This window comes from Macrobrachium rosenbergii, chromosome 17, assembly GCF_040412425.1.
Source record: "Macrobrachium rosenbergii isolate ZJJX-2024 chromosome 17, ASM4041242v1, whole genome shotgun sequence".
Classification (NCBI taxonomy): Eukaryota; Metazoa; Arthropoda; class Malacostraca; order Decapoda; family Palaemonidae; genus Macrobrachium; species Macrobrachium rosenbergii.
Genome location: NC_089757.1, coordinates 38,207,360 through 38,234,519, shown reverse-complemented (window position 1 = coordinate 38,234,519; position 27,160 = coordinate 38,207,360). Strand labels below are relative to the sequence as shown.

Genomic DNA, 27,160 nt, shown 5'->3' with positions numbered 1-27,160 from the left:
GTGAGAAACAAGGTTATGGTTGTTGCCTTGACAATGTTAAAACCAGTTTAACACATCATAGCCTAAAAAAACTTGTACGGTTTGTGTATATCAGTATGAACCACTTTATCACAATACTGAATGCGTAAACTCAAAAGTAAAACAAGGAGTTGTATTTGCATATATTATATAACACGTTATATTCATATATCAGCAATATCAACAATACGCTAAAACATAAATTCGAATGGCAGGCAGAGAGGGGAAGAGCACATGTCTTCCTAGCCAACAGCCAAAATCAAAGTGAATGTGTGCCGACTGGGTGGGAGAAACTCCCACCCGTAGGTAGTAGCCAACTGCATACCTGACCACCTTGCTAAAAGCTAAAACGGCTGTTCTCCAGCTACAGTGAAGCATATTTCTATTGTAAAGACCAATGGTTTGTATTGTGTAGGAACAAATGATGGATTCCCAGTTCCCATTTCAGAGTCAGTGTGGACTATCATTAAGTTGCATACAAAATGATAATTTTCATGATAAAATTAATTATTTGGATACATACCTACTGTTAAAGTTAGCATTATCTTTTGCCTTTTGGTGCGATCGGCATTTAAAAAATCAAAATACACTAGGACAACCCGCTCAGACTATCACTGTAGTCATCTGTTTCCCACCAGATGGTGTTGGAATGTTTACATTCTTGTCATAACCACCACTAAGATGTGGGGAGGCTGGGTAGGTTTCCACTTTAACAGTAGGTAAGTATCCAAATAATTAATTTTATCATGAAAACTATCATTATTTGGGATGAATCTTACCTACTGTTAAAGTTAGCAAGCTACCACATTGAATGGGGATGGCAGGTTTGTACAGCCAGAGAAACAGAGTTCACCCAAGCAAACTAAAAGCTTTCTAAAAGGGTAAAAAAACATTTCTCAACATTCCTGCCTGATGTGTGATCTTTACTGGTAAGTACTGTCACCAGATATTGGAACCACAACAGGGTTAAGGTCCTCGTAGCAAGACTTGTCAGAGGATCCTTACAGGGAAAAAGGGACTATCTCACAGAGTACTGGTGACTCCTGTGCCTGAGTCGAAAGGCCTTAACTGACAGTCCAAAACAAAAGACAACTACCACCACCACATAAGGTGCATTACTATACACCAGAAGTGTACTTTCATGCTCCCAAAATTCAATAGTGGGATTTCTAACGACCACTGTAATGATAAGATAGAAAGCAAGGTTACTATCATATCTGGTTCATGCTAAAATAAAACATTTGCAAATAATGAAATAACAAAGCAAAAAACAGTTATAATTCCCCTGAGCTGCAGGACAACCTTCTCTAGAAAAAGTTCTTAAAGGAAATAAAACAGGTTTTGACGTAGGAAAAGCCTATTTTTGGTAGTCGCTGTACTAGACTATTATCAAAGAAATATTTTTCTAGCCTAGTCTTGTAGCCAGGTATTGTGTGGTAATGAAAACACTATGACACGTGATAGAGTATAATGGACTCAAAGATAAGAAGGCATTTTCCCTTATCTTCAAGCGAAGCTGAACCCAGTTTTTCTTACGTCAAAAAATGCACAAAGTGACTATTGCTCATGCGCGTCTGCCATCCTGTTTACGACCAGGGCAGGCAAAAGAAACCAGGCTTTGTTTTCAGAGCACATGGTCGGTACTCTCTCACGGCCTCTGTTATTTGCGAAAGCTCCAAAAATTTCAATTTTTGATAATTCAATTTGAAACTGTAACTAAAGAAATGTTCCACAATTTATTATTAATTTAAAAGATAATCCTTTCAGATAAAGATGTCCACAATAGCCTAGGGGGTAGCCTAACAAAAATTCAACGTGAATAATGTTAATATAACAGATGTTGTCCGTAGCCTACATCCTAGGATTACATATCCTAAAGGTGATTTAAATAACCTGGATTAGGTAGTAACCCAATTTAAGGTAGGTAAAAACCTTTTAAGACATTCTTTAATGGTCCTAAGCAGCAGCCTAGTTTAAAGGATCCTAGAATTTGATACACAGGAAACTAAAAATTTCCCTCTACATAGCCTCTATTTTTAAGTATGATCTAAAATAATCCAGGACTAGGCAGTAGCTATATTAGTTTAAGTGATAAACTTTTACAAAATACCCCATTATTGGACAATCATTTTTCTAGATGGTAATCTAGAACTAGATGAAAATACAGTAAACCCCGTGTTTGCAGGGGATGCATACCGCACCCCCCTGCGAATAGGTAAAATCCGCGAATACTTAAAACCCATCTAAAAACACTTAGAACTGCCTACTTTGATAGTTTAAAGACAAAAAAACCCTCTAAAAATGCTTATACCTGAGTATTTTCATAGTTTTATCACAAGAACTGCATTTAGTCATGAAAAAGATATGAAAATACAGTAGTTAGTGAATATTTCTCAGTGAAAAACACTGCGAATGGGTGAATTTTCTGCGAATAATGGGTAGATACATTCCACAGAGAAATCCGCAAATATGTGAGTCCGCGAATAGTGAGACCGCGAATACAGGGGGTTTACTGTAGTAACCTGTGCCAGGTGAGATGGTAGCCTAGCCTTATGGCTACATACTAAGGCAGTTGTGTTTTATGTAATCATACCCTTGTGAATTAAATAGTCCAGATTAGGCAGTATCCTAGATTAGAGTAAGTGATAACCTGGCTATAAGATTATATATTATTGGGTTACTACTTTATGTAATAGACCAAATAACCTAGGATTGGATACAAACAAGGGTGGTGGTCAGCCTGAGCTAGGCAAAAATGGTAGCCTAACTATGTTTACTTATTAGCAAGTTGCTAGTTTTATACAGCCTGTACATTTAAGTGTGATCTATAAAAATCTGGATTAGCTAATACCCTATACTAGGCTAAGAAAGAACAATAATCCTAGGAGTGCATTAATAACATTGGTAAGGGAAGCCTAGAAGTGCATATAAACAGTATTCTAGGATTAATAACATCGGTAAGGGAAGCTTAGGAGTACATATAAACAGTGCTCTAGGGTCAATAACACTGTTAAGGTCTTATGAAGCCTATACCCTTACAGGTGATATAAACCTAGAACAGGAAATAGCCTAACTAGATTAAGTGGAAATCCCTTATTAAGGGAATGTTCCTACTGTTAATTTAGAAACAGCGGGGCTGAGTATCGGACAAAAAGGTAGTCTCGGCTACATAAAACAAAAAACCAGATTTTGAGAGGATTAATTTTTGGTGAAGCTTATATCCTTATGTTTTTAATTAAACCTAGAAATAGAAACTGCCTTGAATAGGTTAAGCAAGAATCCTCTAAGATATCCTCTATGCTTAGATTAACGAAGATTATACTAGAAGGATTAACCTAAGCCATATAAAACAGTAGCTTGGGTTAGTTATTAAATTAGTTTATAGAAGATTAGTCCATGTGGCATGACAATTTAGAATTAAAATTTCACATAGCCATTGCAAAAGGACTAACAGTGTAAGTAATGCAGCCCTATATGCTGTCAGAGTCAACCTAAACCTAAAATGATTTAAATTAACTTGGATATTTTATAAAAGGTATAACATTTACACACTAGCAATCAAAGTAACCTGTAAGATGTAATATGCTAATGGCACAGGGTTTTACAAAAGTGTCCGTTTTTACAAACAACATACTAATTATTTCTAATAACGACTTGGTTTTTTCACTACATGGCCACCACTATGCAGGACCCTCAGCTCAAGTGTTCCGTAGCAAATTGCTCGGTTTGCTTTTTGCCAGTGGGTACAGCCCATTCCACCTGCCATGAACATAGTCCTTGCAAAAAACAAGACAGATTTGCTTAGTCACCAGAAATGTGCAAAATTTGCAGTGTGCTCTTGGCACATTCATGATAACATACCTTACCAAAATCAGTGTTGTCTTCTTATTTGTTTTAACAGGAGCCGAGGTAGGAGTAAACTAAAGAGCACCAGTTACCGGATTCAGCTTCGGCAAAAGGAAGCGAAAAACGGAACATTGTGAGCTACAGGATTCCAGCATGGATGGGGAAAGGGAGGTCTCCTGCATGACATCACCGCGTAACCATGAATAGATCTGAGAGGCGAATACTGAAAAGGTGAGAGCTAAGCTATCACCTGGGTAACACACTCTAGATAACTAAGCCATAGAAAAGGAACAGCTGCTATATGAAAACGAATAATTGTCACAAGGTGACGAACTAGACGATAGAGAAGAAAACTGAGCAAGACTGGGGGGCCAAAAGAAAACAGCAGAGCCACCCACGGATCAGAAGTACAGAGGTAAACGTAATACGGTATACCCTCCGTATTCGTGGTCTCACGATTCGCAGATTTCTCTATGGAACATATACAGTATATGCGGAAATCCGCCCATTCATGGTATTTTTCACTGAGAAACATTCACTAATTAGGATACTGTTTTCGTATCATTTTCATGACTAAATGCACTTTTTTGATAAAACTATTAAAATACTCAGGTAGTGCTCGAGTTACGATAGTTCACCTCACGATAATTCCATTTTGCAATGGGGTAAGCAATTAATACTGATATGAAAATATTTATAAAATATTTTTAAATTTTCCACGGGAGCAGGCATCAGCGTACAACCAGGCAGCGAGAAAGACCAAATTACAATACACCAGCTCCTTTTCCTCCATCTTCCAGTTAAAAAAGTAACATAGAATGATAAAAGTATTGTTAGTAACGTTATATTCTTGCGTAAATGCATACAGCCATAAACAATTGACCGAGAAACTGCTGTTTCGTTTATCACCGAATAGGCTAACAGCCCTTTTGCTTGTATTTCAAACGTCGTACGGTAATAAACAATGACCGTACGTTATAGTACAAATGACAACAAGTAGAATAGGACTGATATATTTTTACATTACACCCTTATTCGGTATGGATAAAAAGATCAGCAAGGAAATATACTGCTAAATTTATGCTGCAAGTTGTAGCTGAAGCTGAGAAAACAATGTTCAAGCTGCTAATACCTATAAATTATCGTGCATCGGCAACATGGATGAAACTTGATCACAATTAAAATGGGAGAGAAAGTATTTTAATCAAAACTACTGGGCATGAAAGAACACATTACACTGTAATGCTATTATTACGCCGATAAACGATAAGTGCGTAAAGCTCGTATTACGATGAAATTAAGTGAAAATAGCGAACAGAATCTTGAATTTTGCACCAGACAAACACCCCCAAATGGCCAACGTCATCTATTAACGAAAAAATAGCTATATTAGTTTCAAAACAAGATGTATTTAAGTTATATTTCGACTTAAAAACACTTCTACAGTACAGTATAATGAAAAATAACCTTGCCCAATATAAATAAAGTATCTAGAGGTTCATTCATGCTAACTAGAAGCAAGAAAAGCGTTCTGAACTGAGTTAAATGTGGCGAAATAAACTTACCGAGTAAACATTTACAAACCAAAACATTGATCGCTATGATCACAATTTATAATACAAACGCAATATAAGAATATATATACAATATTACTGGATTCAGTGAATTAAGGCATAACATTTTAAAAGATCCATGGAAAAGATGCATATTCATTATGTTGATGCTTTTATAATACAATATGTGAATATAGAGTACAGTATAATGTAGGGTATGCTACCGTATATGCCTAAGATATACCATAGTGTAGGCTAAGCTAATTCTTGTTTGTTATTCAATTTCTCTTTGTAGTGAATTATCATAAGTCACTCTGCATAAACCTCCAGAATTAGCTGATATTAATAATCACTATACCGTGCATGTATAGAGTATACTTTATAGTGTAGGGTAGGCTACCATACATGTATACATGGTACCGAATACCCTACTGTAGGCTAGGCTATATTCGAGATATGTTTTTTCCAACAAACGATGATGTTTTTCTGGAACCTAACCCCATCGAAAGTAGGATAATAACTGTATAAGCATTTTTAGTGTTTTTTTGTGTTGTTGAACTTATCAAAATAGGCAGTTCTAAGTGATTTTAGAAGGGTTCTAAGTATTCGCAGGTTCTAGCTATTTGTGGTGTGTGTGTGTGTGTGTGTGTGTGTGGGTTACGCATCCCCCTACGAATGCGGGGGTTTACTGTGAGCCAGCCAGTGTTGCCAACTTACAGGAAAAACTGCTATGTTTAGTAGATTTCAGCTTGTCACAGTTGGCAACACTGGGGCCAACGAACGTTAGAGATGAATTCCGAACTGAACTGGAGACGTTGGCGCCGAATCGGAACCAGAAAAAATGGTAGAGAAAGAGGTGTTGAAGCGCACAAAGCCTTGGTCCTGAGACACGCCTTGGTTCCCTGTCGGAGGAGACTACCAACCGATGCAGGCCAGCCCAGAGAGAGGGCTACAGACAGATGCCAAGGCCCCAACACCTCTCTCGCAGGGGAAACCAAAAAAAAGGGGGGGGGGCATCCTGGTCCTAAATACACATATTTTCAATTGAAATCCTAACTAATAAAAGAACATATGTCAATTATTATTTTTCCCCTGAACCACATAGGGAGCAAAAGAAGGCCGAGCAGAGAGAGAGAGAGGAATTAACCAAGGCTAACAGATAGGTTAATGGAGAAGCAACACCGCAAGACAATAGGAAAAGACAGAGTAGGCTTCTGGTGTGCCCTAACTAACTGTCTACGTAAACTATTGGCTTCTAACATCTTCCGATACCACATAAAATTTAAATCCTCTCATCACATCACTCAAAATCTACATATCAAGAAGACCACACTCGTGCCAGAGCAGCTAGCCTAGCATAGGCTATGTCAAGCTCTCTTTACCTTGGGCTATGTGGTCATCTTGCAAAATCTAACATTCAGTTTTCACAAAGTCTTACCTATACAATAAACCTCCCGTATTCGCGGACTTCTCTGTGGAACATATATACACATTCACAGAAAATTCGCCCATTCGCTGTATTTTTCACTGAGAAATATTCACTAATTACTGTATTTTCATGACTAAATGCACTTTTTGTGATAAAACTATTAAAATACTCAGGTATAAGCATTTTTAGTTGGGGGGGGGTTTAAACTATCAAAATAGGTAGTTCTAAGTGTGTTTAGAGGGGTTTTAAGTATTCGCAGATTTTAGCTATTTGTAGGGGGGTGCGGTACGCATCCCCTGCGAATACAGGGGGTTTACTGTACAGCCTAATGCTTTCCATTCTGCTTACTGTAGATGACATAAAGCAAAATGCGAAACAATCACAATACCATGCAGGAGAAAATAGCCAGAAATCATCAAAATATTACTAACACTGATCCAACCATCTGTATAACAGGGTAGCATGAAGAAATATGACAAGAATGTAAACATTCCAGCACCATTTGGTTGGAAACAGATGACTACAGTGACAGTCCGAGCAGTTAGCCAAGCGTATTTTGATATTTTTAAATGGCGATTGCACCAAAAGGCACGAAGATAAAGCTAACATAAACAGTAGTTAAGATTCATTCCAAATAAATGGTGTATGCCATTTATGCATAAAGAGAAACATGAAATAATGAGTAAAAGTCTTAAGAACATTATTCCCACCACGATGACATAAAAATGATACGCATATGACATTAATATACCAGGTGAATAAGACACTGTACTGTACTATGTTTCCCACAGAAAGCTACAGCATAAAGGTCCACCTGCAATAAACAAGGATAAAAATATGGAATGACAAATGATTTAGAAATAATCATATACCCCTTTGACATAATTTAAAAATTAAATACAACATACAGCACACAGACTGATATTACCCCTACAATTAATGCTGGTATTACGAGTTATGAAGTTGAAGTAGAATTCTATACATCTATGAACATTCGTCAAATAAAAATATATCAATCTAAAAATATGACAGAGATACGGAGATGAACAAAGAGAAAATCTCGGTATGTACCGTAACTTATAACTCAAATCAGAAGGTCTGCAGTTATTTTCCCTTTCAGGAGCAGTTGAGTTTCACTCCATGTTTTCTCTACCATGTAAAAACTAAGCTCACACAAAATATTAGAATATTCCTTGTCCCATAACAAGTCTTTATGTAGTCATTCAAAGACGCCTCTTCTGGATCTTTGTGTAAAGTTTTTACAACATAATGAACTACTGTATTATAATACTGTACTGTGCTAGTATTTCATATTACACATATAATCAGAGAACTGTTTCAAATGGGAGAGACATTTACAAAAGTATATATATGAACATTAATTATTGCAAAATTAAACCTCACCAGAAAATGCTGATTTTGGATTTCCATGAACCTTTGTGACATCAATGTACCCTGACTTTACACTGCTTTCAGGTGCTGATTTAGCTTCTGCATCAGATGGAGTTTCTTCATTAGTAGACATTGTAGGACAAACAGGACTGTAAAAGAAGGGAAACAAATATTCTTAAAAATATGACATTTTTAGAATAAAATAAAGTTTTATATATACTTAATCAGTAATTACATAGCTATTAGTTTCTTTTAACTGGCAGCTTAAAATTTTGAATTGCAGGTCACGCAACTTTGTTTTGGTTATGGCGACATGCCCCGCCCACTTTTGAGTGGAAGAGGAGGTACAACATAGCAATGAGCTTCAATTTGTTTATGCCCTTATGTCCATGTGAGGGGAGGCGGGCCAGCTCCAATCATGTAATTACTGGGCAAGTATATATATAACTTTATTTCATTATAAAAATGTCATTTTTATATAAGTAACTTACCCAGTAATTACATAGCTGATTCCCACATTGAATGAAGGTGGGAAGGTTGGACATATCTATCCCAAAACAACATTAATAGTAATGAGTTTGAGAATAGAAATTTGCTAACACTGAATCAATGTTGTTGAACCTTACCTGACAAGAGAGCTGCTACAGGTAGATACTGCCTCTGGTTGGTGCTCATCTTATCCAGTACAGGTGAGGCGGTAAAGCCTTGAAGGCCTACTACTACAGTGGGTGCTTTGTAGCGATGGACTAATTTCCAAGGGGTAACAAAGAAAAACAAGATGCCCCTCCCCAGGGCACAGCACCACACAAAATAACCAGAGCAAATCTAGTCACCATAACCACCAAAAAACAAATTAAAAACACAATACTAAACCATTAAAACCAAAAGACTGGAGGGTACGCCAAGTACAGTGAACCCCACGTATTCGTGTGCTCAAGGTTCGCGGACTCACCCACTCGGGTTTTTCTGGAACCTATCTAAAAATTTTCATGGAAACTCACGCATTCGCGGGTTTTTCCATGGAACATATCTATAAAAATATTTGCCGGAAACTCCATATTCGCGGATGCAGATTTTTTTTGTCTTTTTCTTATAGCAACAGTATTCTGTATTTTCATATTTATTGTATAATAACATTAAAAAATCATGTAAATCAATAATAATACTGTACTACAGTACTGTACATATAATAGTAATAGAAATTAAATAATAATATTATGTATACTACACTGGGTACCTTAATAATAATAAATAATACAGTACTGTACTGTACTGTAAAGTTAAATCATACGGGTAGTAACTGGTGATGAATGTTGATTTCAGTATGCTGCAGATGATGATGATGATGAATTAGTTGTGCAGTACGATGAATGACGGGAAGCGCTGTCATGTTAAGGTATTTGAACATGGCAACGAAGGTGGTACAGTAGGGCTGCATGAGTATTTTACCTTGTTCATGCTCAATGTGGGCGACTGCAATTAATGTCATGCTGTAATGGGCTGCTACTTCATGACTTTTGCCCTCTCGTAACAAAACAATCATGTCTACAGTACTTTCTTCATCAGTCATTACAGTAATTAGAGGCTATTGGCACAGGCCTTAGAAGAAGCAGAGCATTCAGAGGGCATCTTAATGCACGATTTCCAAAAATATTTTTAGGCCATAGTACTGTATGCAAAACACACAAACGTGAGATACAGTAGCAATAAAACGGATTACACTACTGTATACTGTATTGGGTCATTTGCCGATAATTTGCCGCTACGGTACACGCATGTACTACTGTACTGGTTATGGCGTACATATACTAACACGGATCTTCTGCGCATACAGTACTTACATTTTATAAAATGTTTTGTTGTAAGATAGCAATAAAACGGGTTGTATATTGGGTCATTTGCTGAAATTTCCCGCTATGGTATACGCATGGTACTATTGGTTGTGTGTACATATACTAACACGGACCTTCTGCATACAGCACGTTACATTTTATAAAATGTTTTGTTGTAAGATGATTTTAAAATATTACACATACAAAAGTGTTTTAGGATGATACATAGTATAGTACAGTACTACGGGTAGTAATGTGAGAGCATATCTAAAAATACGTAAGACAACAGGAATACTGCAGGGTACGATGTTTACATCTGCGTCACGTCAGCATTTTCATGTATGTAAAGTATATATTACTGTAATGACTGCTGTAAGTACATTTTGTAAGTTAAAAATGATTTACTAATTTTCAAATATTACAGTACTGTAATATATTAACGTAAACACAGCAAAATTTCAATAATATATATTTGTTTTTCTTAAAAGTGCTTCACCCAAGCCACCTCTCTGCAAATACAAAGAAATCGCGATGCAGACGCTGTGTACCTAGGATCAGTGATACCGACATACTATTGGCTGTCATCTGCAAAGCAGCCAATCCAGAAGCACCATTCATTTTTTCCTTGGCGCTCATTGGCTGTTCACTTACGCTGATTGGCTGAACATTCACAACCAACTCGCGAACATGGAATTCTGGGAGGACGCTGACGGCATCATCTTCAGATTGTCGCGTATAGTTCGCAGCATCTTACCGTGTGAAACCGTCGTCTGTCCATTTTCGATTTTTTTATCTTTGTGAATCGGCGGTATTCGCCCTAAAATTCCTGCTAAAAACGCCCTGCTCCTTCAAAGCCTTCTGGCTAAGAGTTTAAAAGAAAGAAATCTGTTATGAAACTCGAGGAGAAGGTGAAACTTCTTGACATGTTAAAGGAGGGCAAAAGTTTTGCCACGGTTGGTCGCCATTTCAGTGTTCATGAGAGCACAGTGAGATATATCAAGAAGAAAGAGGCGAGATACGCAAGTCTGTGAGTATGAGCTACTTCGGTAGTGCAAAACAGTTGCAACAGTGATAAAACAATCGTGAAAATGGAATCTGCTCTGGCAATCTGGATAAAGGACTGCCGAAGAAAACGTGCCTCAGACTCCAACATCATTCGCGAGAAAGCACGACAACTCCACCGCAGTTATCAACTGCTAAGGGAAGGCAACGACGATGTTGTACAGGCAGAGGAAGGGCGTTGAAGAAAGCGGGTTGGAATTTCTAGGCTTTGATGAACCAGCAGAAGAAGAAGAGGGAAGAACCCCAAGCAGGACCATCATCAGCGCCTCAAGGTTTCCAGGCCAGTAAGGGTAGTTCCACAGATTTCAAAAAGCGTTCAACCTAAATTCTGTTACTCTGCATGGGGAAGCTGCATCTGCAGACACTGAAGCAGCCGCAGAATATCCGGAAGCCTTCAAGAAGATCATCGAGGAGAAGGGCTACCATCCAGAACAGGTGTTCAATATGGATGAGACTGGCCTGTTCTGGAAGAAGATGCCTTCCCGGACATACCCTTATGAAGGATTTGGGTTAAAGCCTCGGATTCAAGGCCCAGAAGGATAGGGTTACCACTCCTCATGTGTGGGAATGCAGCCGGTTTCATGCTTAAACCAGGCCTCATTTACAAGGCTGCAAACCCCAGGGCTCTCAAGAATAAGAACAAGGCATTGCTTCCTGTGTTCTGGATGCATAACCCTGGGCCTGATCACCAAAGTCCTCACAGAGTACTGGTTCCATCAGAGCTTCATCCCTCAAGTTAGGCCATACCTGAACGACTTGGGCATGGAGTTCAAGGTGTTGCTGATTATGGATAATGCTGGTGGCCACCTTCGATCTTTCTTACAAGGAGTCCAGTTTGAGTTCCTCCTCCCAACACCACCTCTCCTCCAGCCTATGGACCAGGGCGTGATCCATGCCTTCAAGGCACTCTATACCGGGAACTCTCCAGCACCTTGTAACTGGGCAATGGAATGTGACAGTGAATTTACGCTAAAAGAATATTGGTAAATTCACGATTGCCACATGTCTGAGAATCATCAGCCGATCACTGAATGACATGAAAAGAAGGAGACCCTGAACGCATGCTGGAACAAGTTGTGGCCGGAGTGTGTTCATGATTACAGGGGCTTTCTCCTCAAGAAATTCAGCATTGGCCATTAATAAGGCTGTCCAGTTGGCGAGGATTCTAGGTGGAAGGCTTTAGGACATCACCAAGGATGAAATTATAACTTTATTGATGCTCACTCTGACCTCTGACGGACCAGGATTTGGAAGAGCTGACGGTCTGCCAGTGAGGAAGATACGCCAGGTTCAGGGAGGAGCAGGAGAGAAGAGGAGAGCGGCCTGACTTTGAACGTCTGTCCCATGAAGAGAATGATTCATGATCTGCAGGAGTATGTTTCAACATGGGGATCCTTTATGGAACGCTCCTTAAAGTTTTTCAAACATGCTTGATTCAGCATGGGAGCCCTATAATCAAACCCTCACCACCATGAAAAAGCAGCGACAGCAGCTGCATATCACCATGTTCATCAACGGACAAAGAAGGCCCCCTCCGAAGCCTCCCAAATTACCGAAGAAGTGCCTCCCCAGTCGCCTGAAGTAGTGCCTCTCGAATCGCCTGAAGAAATGCCTCCCCAACCGCTGAAGTCGTGCCTCCCAAATCAACTGAAGAAGTACCTCCTGAAGGTGAGAGAGGCACCTCAGATGAGTTGTAACAACTCTGCTGTGCAGTCATATCTTCATCATTATTCATCGCACTGCACAGCTAATTCATCATCATCATCTTTAATCAACATTCATCGCTGGTGAGTACCGTGTGATTTACGTATGTAGTAATCTTAATATATAAGTACAGAAGTATGAAATTTTTTAAAATGTGCATAAATTTTTAAAGAATTTTTGTCTCTTTTTGTGAATTACGTGATAATGAAATACCAATGTTCCTCCCAAAAAGAAAACGGACGGCTTATAACTGTATGAAAGAAAATGTGTGACTGAATACGTAGGGGGACTGAATATTTTAACCTACAGCTGTAAGCCATACAGTATGTAATGCATAAATTTAACAATAAAATGTTTAAGATGACTTGGAAATTATATTAATTAGTATAATTTCAAAGATTAATACAGTAATAAGGTACAGTTTAATGTATATTTCATGTAGGCTGGTATTTTTAGGCATACTGTACACAGTACTTTGGTGTTGACCTTTCATGGTAGACAGGTACAAATATACATAGTATTAAATTTTTAAAATGTGCATACGTTTTAAATTTTTGTCTCTCTTTTTTTGTGAATGTCATACTGTATAATGTAAATACCAATGGTTCCCCTGAAAAGAAAACGGAACGGCTTATAACTGTATGAAAGAAAATGTGTATTGAATACGTAGGGGACTGGATTAGTTTCACCTACAGCTGTAAGCCATACAGTTACGTCTCGACGTATAAATGTAATGATAAAATGTTTAAGATGGCTTGGAAATTATATTAATAGTATCATTTCAAAGATTAATACAGTAATACGGTAATAGTTTAATGTATATTTGATGTAGGCTGGTATTTTTAGGCATACTTTGGTGTTTGACCCTTCAAGGTAGACAGGTATAAGCATTTTTAGAGGGGTGCTGTAAGCATTCGCGGATTTGACCTATTCGCGGGTGTGTGTGTGTGTGTGTGTGGGACGCATCCCCCGCGAATATGGGGGGTTCACTGTACGTAGTACTCCCAGGCTCCCCAAAAAACTCAACACCCTAAGCAAGGCAAAGAGATTAAAGAAAGGGCATTGCTTTCTCTGTCTCCTTCCCCAACACCACACCAGCTGCGTAAAACGGACTCAAGGTACTGCACTGACTGTAAGTAGTTTTGATATCCCTCAAGTAATGAGATGCAAACACCGACTTGCGCTTCCAAAACATCGATTACACAATTGACGTGAGGGATAGATTGCACTTAAATGCCAAAGACGCAGCGACCGCTTTTACCTTGCATGTGGAGAGACAGTCTTTGCTCACCATGGAATGTGCTTCTGAAATCAAGTTCCTGAGAAAGAATGCCAGGGCATTCTTAGACACAGGTCGAGAGGGATATTTCACTGAACACCAAAAGCTCCTTGATGTACCACAAATAGTCTTCATTCTGTGAAGATAAAACTTAAGGGCCCTTACTGGACAGAGAGCTCTTTCTTCTTCAGATGGACAAGCTCTTGATCATAAAAGAATGAGACCATGGATTCAATGGTGATTCGTTCTTGGCCAAAAAGTCTAGGGAAAAGGAGCAAACTGCATTCCCCTGAGAAAACCCGGTATTTTTGTCCAAAGCATGGATTTTGCTGGATCTTTTGCAAGTGGGCAAGACCGTTCGAAGCTCTTCAACAGCAAGAATATTTCCAGGGATGATGAAATATCGATGCCTTTTAGCTTTAGGACCAAGGCTAAGGCTGCCCTGTATCCTTTTACTGCTGAAACTGATAAGAGGGTCTCCCGACAAAGGAAGACGAGGAAATCCGCTACCTGCTGAAGAGTGGCTCCGACACCAACCACAGAAGACGGGCCACTTACCCTGGTAAACCGCTGCGGAGGAATTCCTGAGGTATCCTGCCATCTCTGTCGCTGCCTGGCGAGAAAAGTCTCTCGCTCGCAAGAGATGGTGGATAACCTCCAGGCGAGAAGAGACAAGGAAGCAACGGCGTGGTGGTACCGTTCTACGTGGGGCTGACGAAGCAGGTTGTGCCAGAGGGGGAGTTCTCTCGGAATGTCGGAGAGCAGAGCCAGCAGGTCTGGATACTAAGCAGCTTCCGGATGCTTGGGGGCCACCAGGATCATTCGAAGGTTCGTCAATCCCAGAACCCGACTGAGAACTGGGCGAAGGAGACACGGGGGAAAGGCATACACTTCGAGGTTGTCCCACGAGTGTTGGAAGGCGTCTTCTGCAGCTGCCCATGGGTCCGGTACAACAGAGAAGAAGGTCAGAAGCTTTCTGTTCTACCGGGTGGCGAACAGGTCGACTACTGGAAGCCCCCACAGATTGAAGAGTTTGTCCGCCACGCTCTGATGGAGGGACCACTCGGACCCCACTACCTGATCCCAACGGCTGAGCGTGTCCACCAGGACATTCCTCTTGCCTGGGATGTACCTGGCAGACAGCTCCACAGAGTGGGTCACTTCCCGTTGATGCACCTGCAACGTCAACTCGTGAAAAGCTTGGGAGACAAGACCCCCTTGCTTGTTGATGTATGCCACCATGGTCGTGTTGTCCCTCATCAACGCTACTGAGTGTCCCACCAAACGGTCTTGGAAGCACTGGAGGCCTAAGAATACTGCCTTCATCTCCAAGACGTTGATGTGAAGGTGCCGGTCGTGTTGGTCCCACACACCTGAAGTCAGCAACTCCTCCAGGTGTGTGCCCCAGCCCTCCTTTGATGCATCTGAGAAGAGAAGCAAGTCGGGGGGCGAGAAGACAGAGGTGTCCCTATGCAGAGGTTCCCGTCGTCTAACCACCAGGTGAGATCGTCCCTCACCTCCTGAGAGATGGGGACGAGAACCGACTGGGGTTCCCGAGACTGATCCCAGAAGTCACTCAGTCTCCACTGGAGAGACCGAAGGTGGAGTCTCCTGTGTGGAACGAGTTTCTCCAATGACGACAGGTGGCCAATCACGACTTGCCACTGTTGAGCAGGCTGGTCCTGTTGTATTAGGAACTGCCTTGCCACCTTCCTGAATGTGCTGATCCGAGCCTGAGAAGGAAAGACTCTGCTTGCTCCCGTGTCGATCAGCATGCCCAGGTACTGAGTACTCAGTTTGGGAGTGAGATCTGACTTCCGAAAGTTGATCACAACACCCAGTTCATGACACAACTTGAGGAGACGATCCCTGTCCTGTAGGAACTGCAAGCGAGAGCGTGCCAGGACTAGCCAATCGTCGAGATATCTCAGTAGACGTATCCCGCGCGAATGAGCCGAAAACTGAAATGAGGGTGAACACTCTCGTGAACACCTGCGGAGTGGTCGACAGACCAAAGCAGAGAACACTGAATTGGTAGACCACTCTGTTGAGGAAAAAGCGAAGGTACCAACGAGACGACGGATGAACTGGTACTTGGGAGTACACGTCCATCAAGTTGACCATCAGCATGAAGTCGTTCTCCCTGATGGCCAACAGTACCGTGCGTACTGTCTCCATCGTGAACTGTGTCTGGCAATCGAAACGGTTCAGGGGAGAGAGGTCGATCACCGGTCTCCAGCCGCGGGAGGCCTTCACCACGAGAAAGATCCTGCTGTAGAAGCCCGGGGACCAATCCTCGACGACTTCGATGGTGCCCTTGCTCAACATCGTTTCGACCTCCTTGGGTCCTGTGGTGGCTGCTCAACAAGTTGTGTAGGTTACCCAGCTCCTCTAACAGGACAAGCCTTTCGTTGGCTGAGTCGGTTGAGCTTCGGACTGTCACTCGATGGGCCGGAGTTCAATTCCCCCGGCCGGCTGATGAAGAGTCAGAGGAATTTATTTCTGGTGATAGAAATTCATTTCTCACTATAATGTGGCTCGGATTCCACGATAAGCTGTAGGTCCCGTTGCTAAGAACCCTTGGCTCCCGATGCGACTGACCCAGAGGCCAGGGCAGCGGTTCCCTGATCCGAGGATCGGGAAGAGCCGACGAGAGATCCCACTGCCTTCCCTGTGGAAGGAGGCAGACCCTTGGAAATCTCGGTGCAAGACTTTTTGGGGGGGGAGAGGCAGGCTTCTTCTTCTTCTGCTGCGAAGCCTCGGAAGGAGAAGCAGAAGAGGCAGCAGACGAAGATGATGACGATGATGAAGACGAAGACAAAGATGACGACACCTTCCTAGACCTCTTCTTCTTCTTCTTTACCATCTGCTTCAGTATCGCCGTCAGATCCCCAAACCAGGTGGGTGCAGCTGAAGACTTAGGAACAGCAGGAGGGGCTGCAGCAGAAGGCATATCACAGGAAGAGACCGTGGTGCTCAGGCCAGCGCTTACCTGGGCGGGAGCAACCGTGTGTCAGCCAGGAATGAAAGTGGGCGGGGCTGGGAGTGCAGGCACCGCCCCTCCTGCGCAGTAGTCATGCCGGGCCGCGCCAGAGTCAAAGGAACGGGGAGAGGAACAGACGAAGAGCCAGGCTGGATCATGAAGCGAGGAACTGCAGTCGAAGACGAGCCAGGGTCAGCAACGGGAGCAGCGACAGTCACATTAAGGAAGGATGACGTCACCATGTAGGCGGGGCCCGGTCGCGTGAATGGGACCAGGAAGCCAGGAGGCAGCGGTACCGCGTGTTGCATGGCAGGGGAAGCTGAGACCTGGGTATCAAGGTGTGAGGCTACCGATACCGGGAGCTGTGAAAACCTGGACATGGTGACAGATGTCGTAGTGGCTGTTGTTGCCGAGTGAGTGGTCACTGGAGTGGTGGAAGGATGAGGTACCAGTCCCTCCAGTGACGTGCCAGGTAGGCCCAGGTGTAGCCAGGTTGAAGATGAGTCCGTAGCCTGGTTATCCAGACCGAGACCTGAAGCAAAAGTCGGGGTTAGTTTGGGAAGCCTCTACCCGCTCTGGAGGAAAAAACTCCTCCAGAACAGGAAGAGACCCCGAGAGGGATGTCCCGTCCAACTCTCCCCTGCGCCTTCCACACGATGAAACGAAAGAGGAAGGGAGAGCGGAGTCCTCGCCTGAGGGAGAGGGAGCAAGAAGGGGAAGCTCGCCGGGACGGAGAAATGAACCCGGCACATTCGCCACCACTGGAGTCGTCGGGGGCGTATTTCCCTCGGACGACTCCTTGGTAGGCTTACGATGGTAACGTCTCCTCCCCTCGAACTTCCTCCATTGCTCGGGGGATCAAGAGCAACACTCACAACAAGGAGCGTCGTGTGAACACACATGCCCCCTGCAAGATGGGCAGAGAGCGTGTAGGTCCGCGTCGACGCTTGACCTAAAAGAATTACATTTCTTCCCTCCCACGCTGGGGATAGGAAGGCTTAGATGGCTTGTCCATAATGAAAATATAAACAAGAAGTTAAGATTTCCCACCAACTGACGAAAAAAAAGCAGTCAGGCAGAGAGCGATGAAGACAACGTCCGTACGCTACGACGGCCAAAAGCAAATTGGAATGTTTACATCTGGGTAGGCGGTACTCCCGCCTCCTGGACAGTAGTTAACTGCCTAACCACCTTGTTTGAAGTTCAACGGCCATTTCCAGCCTACGCCTGAAAGTAATCCCTAATGTAAAGGACCGAGGGTTTGTATATTGTGTCGGAACAAACATAGTTACTGTTGCCATGGTAATGGTCACTGAAGCAGCAGTCACTGGAAGAGCATGGTAGGGCCTCAAGTGTTAGATCAAGTCCTGCACCAAAGGCTCCCCTGGGAAGCCTAGGAAGGGCTAAGCTCCCTAAGAAGAAGTATATCTTAGCCCATCAGTCTTCCCCAAACCTGGAAAGAAAGTCAGGTTAGTGGATGTACTCTCCTGTCGCTCTGAGGGGTATTCCCCCCCTCCCCCACTGAACAAACAGAGACCGCCAGCAAGGAGTCATCCTGGACCATTGCCTCCCCACGCCGATTCTCTCCTGACATAGCAGAAGAAGACGACAAATGGGAGACTGCTCCCTGAGCAGTGGCAACAATGAGAGGCAGTTTAGCCGGAGGAAGGAAGGAGTCAGAAGTATTGGCAATCCTCGGCATCACCGGGGGTGTGTTGCCCTCAGACAATGTCTGGAAATCTGGAAAACCTTCCTCTTATACTTCCTCTTCTGGGAAAATTGCACCCATTGTTCTGATGGCCAGGCATGACACTAAGAACAAGGACTAAGTTAGTTGCATCCAAGCTTTCTGCACCGAGTACACAACGAATGCGAATCAATCTCATAAGAGGAGAGGAAGCGATTGCAGGGTTTGTCCATGGCGCCTCGGTAATGCCTCATTGCACTAAGCTTCCTCGCCTTACGCTTAAAAGTCGTGGGTTTGCATAACTAGCACAAATCACAACTACAAGCACGCAAATACACAAGTATACACAGTATTCACAATAATTCATAAAGAAACATAATAAAAAACCAAAAGTTAAATGGTTGGTTCCAACTGCGCTGAAGGTATTTCCACACGTAAAGACCGAAGGTTTGTATTTGTGTAGGAACGATGTTGTATCTGAAAAAGAAGAAATACAAGTATTTTTTATTATGAATAAAGGTCGGATATTTTTTTAACACATCTCATTTATGAAGCAGTTAGGACCTTCGATGCTCTTTTAGATTCGACATGCCATTTGCAAGAGAACTTGATAAGGTGTTTCCAGTGTAGAGTCACTCAAATAGATTTTAGTGTTGCTTTTGATTTAGTGAATCACAATGCACTTATTTATGAACTTCAGAATCTTGGGGTGGGTGAATATGTTTTAGGTTTATTTCAAGATTTCCTTACAGGTAGGCAGCAACGAGTTGCTGTTGATGGGGTCTATAACAAACCAAGACCTATTGTGTTTGGAGTTCCACAGGTAGTGTTCTTGGCCAACTGTTGAGAAAACAAGACCATTCGGTAGCCTATGCTGGTGATGCTACACTTGTGGGTGTCATAGTCTCCATTTATGAGAAATGAAGCTGCCCTTAGTCTCAATTAGGACATGGAGCAGATTAGTGAATTGTTCAGTTAGGATAGGAGGCTGAACACCAGTGAAACGAAAACACTGTTGATTAGATCTCGTACGTGGAAGGGACTCTGCTGAATGGGTCTGAAGCTGCTTTAACTGTTCTAGGTGTAACTTTGACTCAAATCTTACTTTTGAGAAACATCTAATGAAAGTTTCAGCAAATGTCACACAAATGTTAGATATTGTTTGTAAGGTCTCATATATTTACAATAGTGATAAAAAAATCAATGCAACCTGCTTTAAGTCATTTGTGCTTCCTTTACTAGAATACTGTTCTCTGGTGTGGATGTCTGCTTCTGCCAGAGGTTTATCTCTTTTAGACAGAGTGGTTTGTAGTGGTAGGTTTCTGTTTCCAAATAGTGGTAGTTATGATTTGGACCGTCGAAGGATGGTCTCGTTTGTCACTTTTTCATAAATTGTATTTTAATAAATTAAGAGATCTTTCACATTCACAACTGATCCCTGATCCGCTTTACCTGCCAAGAGCAACCTACTCGCTGAACAGCAGCACCAGTATGCAGTAAATGTGCCTTGCTGTTGAACCTCTCAGTTTCAGAGGTCCTTTGTTCCTCACACCGTTGGACTGTGGAACAGTCTTCCCAAGGATGTCGTGCAATTGGAATGTCAAAAGTTCAAGCAAAGATGCAATGCATTACTACCCTAATGCTTTTCTCCTTGCATTTTCATACATTTTTATCTATTTATTTTTCTTTTTTAATAAGCAAGATCTCTTCTTTTCGTATTTCCCCTAACCTCATCTTACTTCTTCCTAATGAACACCATATTCTTTGGAAGCTTGAATAAGCTTGAATTTCAAGTCTATGGCCCCTGTGGGCTTGTTCCATATGAATGGGTTTCATCTTCTGAATAATAATATAATAATAATAATAATAATAATAATAATAATAATAATAATAATAATAATAATGGTAAAACTATAGAACAACTGCATGGTTTATTACCTTGGAAACTGAGTTTTCCTGTAATTTTTGTGTTGCTGATGAAGGAGGTGGTGTTGTTTATTGGCGGCCAATTATTATTAACCTCACATCTCCATCGGGGACCCTTTAGGAATAGGGGGTTATGGGTGGCGTTAAAGGGAGAGAATGGACATGTTATTTTTATGCTAGCCACCCTGGAATGGTTTTGTGCATATGAAAGGCACATGGGAGCCATATGTTCAAGAAGGGATTGGCTAAGGAAACTATTATAAATAGAACTATACTAACCTAACCTAAACTAGTAGGGCGTGTTACTTAGCTGGGGGGCTCCACCCCGACCCCCAATGAAGGACACTCCAGTTTTTACCAAAAGTTCCCCTATAACACTGTGCATGTGCAATAGCATTCCAGGATGGCCAGCATACAATAACACATCAGTTCTGAGGTTAATTACATGTTAAGTACAGTCAACTGCCACAAAATAATGGTAAATTCTTGATAAGCAACCAAAATACCATAGAATAACTCAATTTCCAAGGTAATAAGCTGTTTCTTCAGGTTCTAGAGTTATACTTCAGCTGGTTCTGTTTTCATAATAATAATAATAATAATATCTACAACGTAAGACTACAGGGTAACTGCAAACAGAATATTACCTTGGAAATTGATTTTTCCTATAATTTTAGTGTTGTTGATGAAGGAGGTGGTAATGATTATTGTCGGTCAATTAGATTATTATTAAACTAATAATATCTACCCAACATGGCTAGGGACCCTCTGGGAACGCCTCCTGGGTTCTGTCTCGGTGGGGCAAAAGGAGAAAGACCGGAATGGAAATAATGCCATGAAGTTGTTGTTATGGAATGGTTCTGCTTTCAATATAGCGCAAGTCATTAGGTTCTCTTGCTGGGCGGAGCATAAGCCTATGCAGCGGTTCTTATAATAAATTATAAGCTCGAGATTTTCTTCATGGGATTGGCAAAAGAAACCTATTATAAAAAGAATTATACTAACCTAACCTAACCTAGCTGCCCGTGTTACTTAGTTGGGGGCCCTGCCTCTGGACCCCCTGGTGAAGGAAACGCCACCAGGCTATTTACCAAAAGCTCCCCTGCTATAACAAATGCGACGCGGAAGGTATCATGCGATCGTAAATCAGCATTCCAGGATGGCCAACATACAACTTAACAACCAGGCATGAGGTTAATTACAGGTTAATTACTGTCAGTCGACCGACACAATCGACAAAATATAACGGAATATTCTTGATAAGCAACCAAAATACTGCAAGAAAAATCAATTTCCAAAGTAGGCCCGGGCCTAATACCCCATGCAGAGCTATTACTTAGTTCTACCGATGTTAATTACAGGTTAACTAGAGTCGACCGATAAAAATAACGGTCAATTGTTAATTAAACAATATCACCCAACATAGCCCTCTGGGAGCCTACAGGTAAAATCAATTTCCAGGTAAAAAGAAACCTGTATACTAACTAACCTAACCTAGCTGCCCCGTATTTTACTTAGCCCCTACCCGAAGAAGCATTCCGGCTATGACTTCGGCCGGAAGCACGTTTACGTGCAAAATATAATGGAATAATCTTGATAAGCGCCGTGTTCCAAAGTACCAGCCCCTTGGGGATGTTAATTACAAAATACCGATAAAAATAACGAAATAATAATGGCCTAAAAAATCAATTTGCCATAAACATAACGTCCTACATTGTTTTGGATGTTACGGCCATGAAACGTGACATTGTTTTGGATGTGGCCGAACGACCAGGACCGCCCGAAAGCAACCCCAGAGTTCTGCAATAACTTCAACCAACCTTAGAAACCTTCCCTTCCACTCTCCCGTCTCATTGAGACCAAATACCTTTTCCAGATCTACAAACTTTCGCTTGCCTTTCTTCCGCCGACACTAATCTTATTGCATAGGCCTACACACTGAGTATTGACATTAAGTTAACTCGCGTTCAAATCAAGTAGTAGTAGTGGTAGTAGAAGATGGGTGATTCCTCTAAAACGGCCCCCCTTGCTCGTTCAGTCGTTCTAGTTCTCTTTTACTTGTTCATGTGTAAGTTTATTGTCTCTGTAATACCATATATTTTTGATAAATTCCTTCCTGTTTTCAGTTTCTTTCTTTCGATAGATCTGCAAATAGTAAGAGGTGTTGGCTATCAATTCCTCTTTATCATCTGGATATGACTGCTGTAGGAATCTATATTTATTCTTTATTATGTATTTTGGGCAGTAAAGTAAATGTTCGAAGTTTTCAGTGACTTCTTCACAGCACGAACATTTTAATTGTATCTTCCCCTTTTAACTTGCTCCTATCATTTATTTCTAGTGTGCCTCATCTGGCGCTACTGATCAGCATTTTCCTTTAAGTGTTATCATATCAAGTTTCTGTTTCCTTAAATTTATATATTTTAAAGGTTGTTTTGTTATTCATGTCTCTAAGCCAAATGTTTTTTGTCCCATTCATTTAGCATTCCTTTTAACTACTTAAACTGCATGGAATACTCTATGGGCAAGGCAAGAGGCACTATTCCTGTATTGATGGTTCTTGCATAATGTCTTAATGGTAAGGTGGGTCCAGGACAACTGGCGTTCGCGGACAGACATGGGTAATGCGTGGCTAACCATAGATATAACATTCAATTGGTTTGATTACTCATATCAATGACATGATACATATCTGTCCTACATCACCAGGCCCCTCCCAGAGCTACGCATTACCTCCAAAACAGGTATTAGTGACAAAAATAAATATATATATGTCTATCTATCTATCTATCTATCTATCTACCTATCTATCTATATATCTATCATATATATATATATATATATATATATATATATATATATATATATATATATATATAAAAGATAAAATCCACGAAGGAAACGGAAACACTGGAGTGCTGTGAGGGCCCTTTCGACACCCGTCCTTTACTTAGCAGACTGAAGAAATATAAAAGTAAGGTTACAAAGAAAACTCATATAAATGACAGATGGGGATTATAAAGGAAACATGTACCTGGAATCAATACAACTGAAGAATTAGTAGAACTGCCAAAACAGGGTTAAATATTTAAGAGGTTTTACAAAAGGATTAGGAACAACCATTCAAAGCAGGGACAGGACAATTAAAAGATTATACAGGGTCGTGACTGACCACCCAAAAATATTTGTACAACAAAAATAACTCTCTTTTTGTAAACAATAATAATTTTGCAAGATGAACATTTTTACAAATAAAAATTATATTAAACATACAGGATACATAGAAAATATATATCAAGTAAATAACTTTGTAATTAAGTCAGTGATTTTATCTTTTAGGTTATTCTTGAACATTTTTTTCTGCCACAAGGGTCCAAATAACACATGCCTGGGGTAAGGTTAAAATTACAGCTGGAAGTAAGCTAGATAATAACGGACTCCAATAGATTTCCTGAAGAGGAAATCTTTCGATCTGGCAATCACTGAACTTTCAGTCCAATTTATCCTGTGAAATTTTTCACTTAAATGAATGAATATAGCATTGGATGCTTGTCTAGTTTTGACTGAATACTTATGTTGCTTAATACGTACATATAAATCTTTGCTAGATTGGCCAATATAAAAGAGGGCAGTCCAAACATGAATTTTATATATTATGTTGTTGTTTTCTTTGGGCTAGTTTCTATTAACATTCTTTTTGAGTGTGTTATTATAAGAAAACTGAGGTTGACATTAAAAGTTTTAACAATGATTTTATGTTTTCAAACCACTAAAATAAGGCAAGCTAAGAATGTTCTTAGGGGTTTCTTTCTTCATATTACTTTCACTATAAAACTTTTTGTGGCGAAGAGACAGGCAGACAGACACAGAGATAAAGACATGGGGAAAGGTGAAGAGAGAGAGGAGGTAAAGACAGATATGGAAAGGCGATAAAGACAGATAGGGTGAAGAGAGAGAGAGGAGGTGAAGACAGATATGGAAAGGCGATAAAGACAGATAGAGAAAGAGAGAGGAGGTAAAGACAAAAATGGAAAGGCGATAAAGACAGATAGGGAAGGGGAAGAGAGAGAGAGAGAGGAGGTAAAGACAGATATGGAAAGGCGATAAAGACGGATAGGGAAAGGTGAAGAGAGAGAGATTTCGCCCCCATCCACCAATGAGTTTTCAAAACTAAAGTAGGCTAAAATATTCCTTAAAGAGCTATACCATTGGCTGTGTACGTTCATTATATTTTCATTTTTTGAGGGTTGTAACGAGTAATTTGCTTTATTCCCTAGACTCGGTTATGCTAACAAACGTTAGGTATGTAGGTCAGCATAGCCTGTGCTAATCCAGGCTTGCCTAAGATATGCTAACGGCTAACCTGTGTGTTGTCTAGGTCATGATAACCACCGCAAGTGTCTTGGCATACATTTTAGTATCAGATGTTATGATAACATAAGTTATCATAAACTATGTTAACACATGTTATCCAAGTTTAAGCTCAGCTACAATAGCCTAGATTTGCATTGGTTATGTCAACAAAGCTTATCATATGTTGTTAACAAGAATCTGATAACCAAGATTAGCATGGGCAATGCCCACCAGCATTACTTCCATACACGGTGCAATCCAGCGTTATGTTGCATATGTTTTGATAACAGTGTTACGATTATTTTACACTAATTAGTTTAATTTGTTTACTAACTAGTGTTGTAATGTGAGCATATTTTTATTGTTTAAAGTTGGAACATATTTCATTGTCCTTTAATAATAATAATAATAATAATAAAAGCTTAATTGTTTTTCTTGGCATATTGGAGTTTTTTTTTTTGTCATATTGGAAATAAGTGTATGACTGGAAAATTATAGTGAATCAATCAATTTACTATTTACTTCCAAATCATTTCATCCTATTTCGTTTCAATTTCATTATTCAATTAATTGAATAACCAAAATAGAAGTATAATTAGAACCATTCAGAGTTCGACTATTCTTTAATAAAAGTTTAATAACATATATATTAACTAAAAAAAAAGTTGCAAGTACTCTTATTTTTTAATTATTACGCGTACAGTATACTGTACAGTCTAGCCTTTTCATAAATACATTTAATTAGATTATTTTCTGTTATCTATTTGACAATATCAAGTAATATTAACCATTGGTAAAACTTAAAATAATTAATATAAAAATATCAATTTTAAATGAATATGGTGAGCTTTTCGTTAAGATTGGACAGTTTTGGGAAATGGAATTCTACACTGAACCTCATCTAAAACTTTGACCACCGATACTTGGAAATGTTGCTGCAGACACTCTTTCAGTTTGTGAATGAATAAATATAATGGACTTTCGTCAGCTTGTGACAACAATCAACTTAAAGAAATCTTATGTTGCAGGAGAAAAACTTGGGGATAATGAAATCTCTCAATGATATTTGAATGTCTTTCAGAATTATATACGCTACTGGAAGTGAGGAGAGTGGATGCAATTTTACACGATAAAAGTAAATTGATTTGCAAATTGAAAGAATTGGGACGACCATTTTTTGATAGATTTTTCTTTATTGGCACCCTCTCTCTCTCTCTCTCTCTCTCTCTCTCTCTCTCTGATGTTACACAAAGGCTCAGTGGTCTGGTTCAACTAAGGTATACTTAACTTTTTTTTACACAAAGCAGCGATAGTTCCGGTCTTTCTCTCTCTCTCTCTCTCTCTCTCTCTCTCTCTCTCTCTCTCTCTCATCTCTCTCTCTCAGTGGTAGCTTAGGTCCCGGGAAGAAAAACGTGAAGATTTTGTGTTCCATAAAAGTGAAATTGAAGGCAAAGTTTAACACATCCAAGTGACTGCAAAAGCAACCTGAAAAGGTTTTAAAAGGGATGCAAGCAACTAAATAAGTGATAAAACTTATTTGGAAAAGGACCCGTGCAATATTTTGTGATAAAATAGTGAGTATGATAACCAAACAGAACAGACCATATGTGAATGTGTTAGAAACATCTCAGTCTCAGGCTAAAAAACTCGGCAATGTTCATGAACATCAGGATATCAATACATCTTATTCCTGCCAGCTTTAACTGTTTCAATATTTGTTGATGAAACCAGGTTAGTAAGAATTTTCGGTTCCCTTTGTGTCCAAGAATAAAATATATCACATAAAAACTCTACTGAAGAATTATCTGTGTTTTGTAATGGTTTGATTTTGTGGTAATTTGAAATACAGTGTCACGAATTCTTTTTGCAAAAACAGAAACAAATGTTATACAATCTGAATCCCTTATTTGTTAAAGACATTTTAGAGAGTTAATTGATTGTCTCGGTCATAAAATGGTTACAGTAAGTAGGTGCTGGTTTAGACTGGCCAATTTAGGAAGTGAAAATCTGTACTAACCAGTACTCATGATGGACACCGATATTTTGGAATGTAAGGACAGTTTTATTTTAATTTGGCAGTAGACGGAAAATTATTT

The 27,160-nt window shown here is 40.4% G+C and overlaps 1 protein-coding gene across 13 annotated transcripts in view; it reads right to left on the bottom strand.

Moving 5' to 3' along the window:
- Positions 1 to 22,762, bottom strand: part of Ercc1 (DNA excision repair protein Ercc1) — a 222,878-nt gene extending 200,116 nt beyond the window's left edge. For 8 of the 13 annotated variants that reach the window (XM_067119866.1, XM_067119867.1, XM_067119864.1 and 5 more), the window contains exons 1-2: positions 22,598 to 22,742; positions 8,251 to 8,387 (exon numbers count right to left, since the gene is read on the bottom strand). In XM_067119866.1, coding sequence (XP_066975967.1) covers positions 8,251 to 8,371 — 121 coding nt within the window. In that variant the 5' untranslated portion in view covers positions 8,372 to 8,387; positions 22,598 to 22,742. Of the gene's footprint in view, positions 1 to 8,250; positions 8,388 to 20,723; positions 20,827 to 22,531 lie in introns of all 13 variants that reach the window. The other 5 variants (XM_067119874.1, XM_067119875.1, XM_067119871.1 and 2 more) reach the window with 4 other exon arrangements.
- Between the last annotated feature and the right edge of the window lie 4,398 nt (positions 22,763 to 27,160).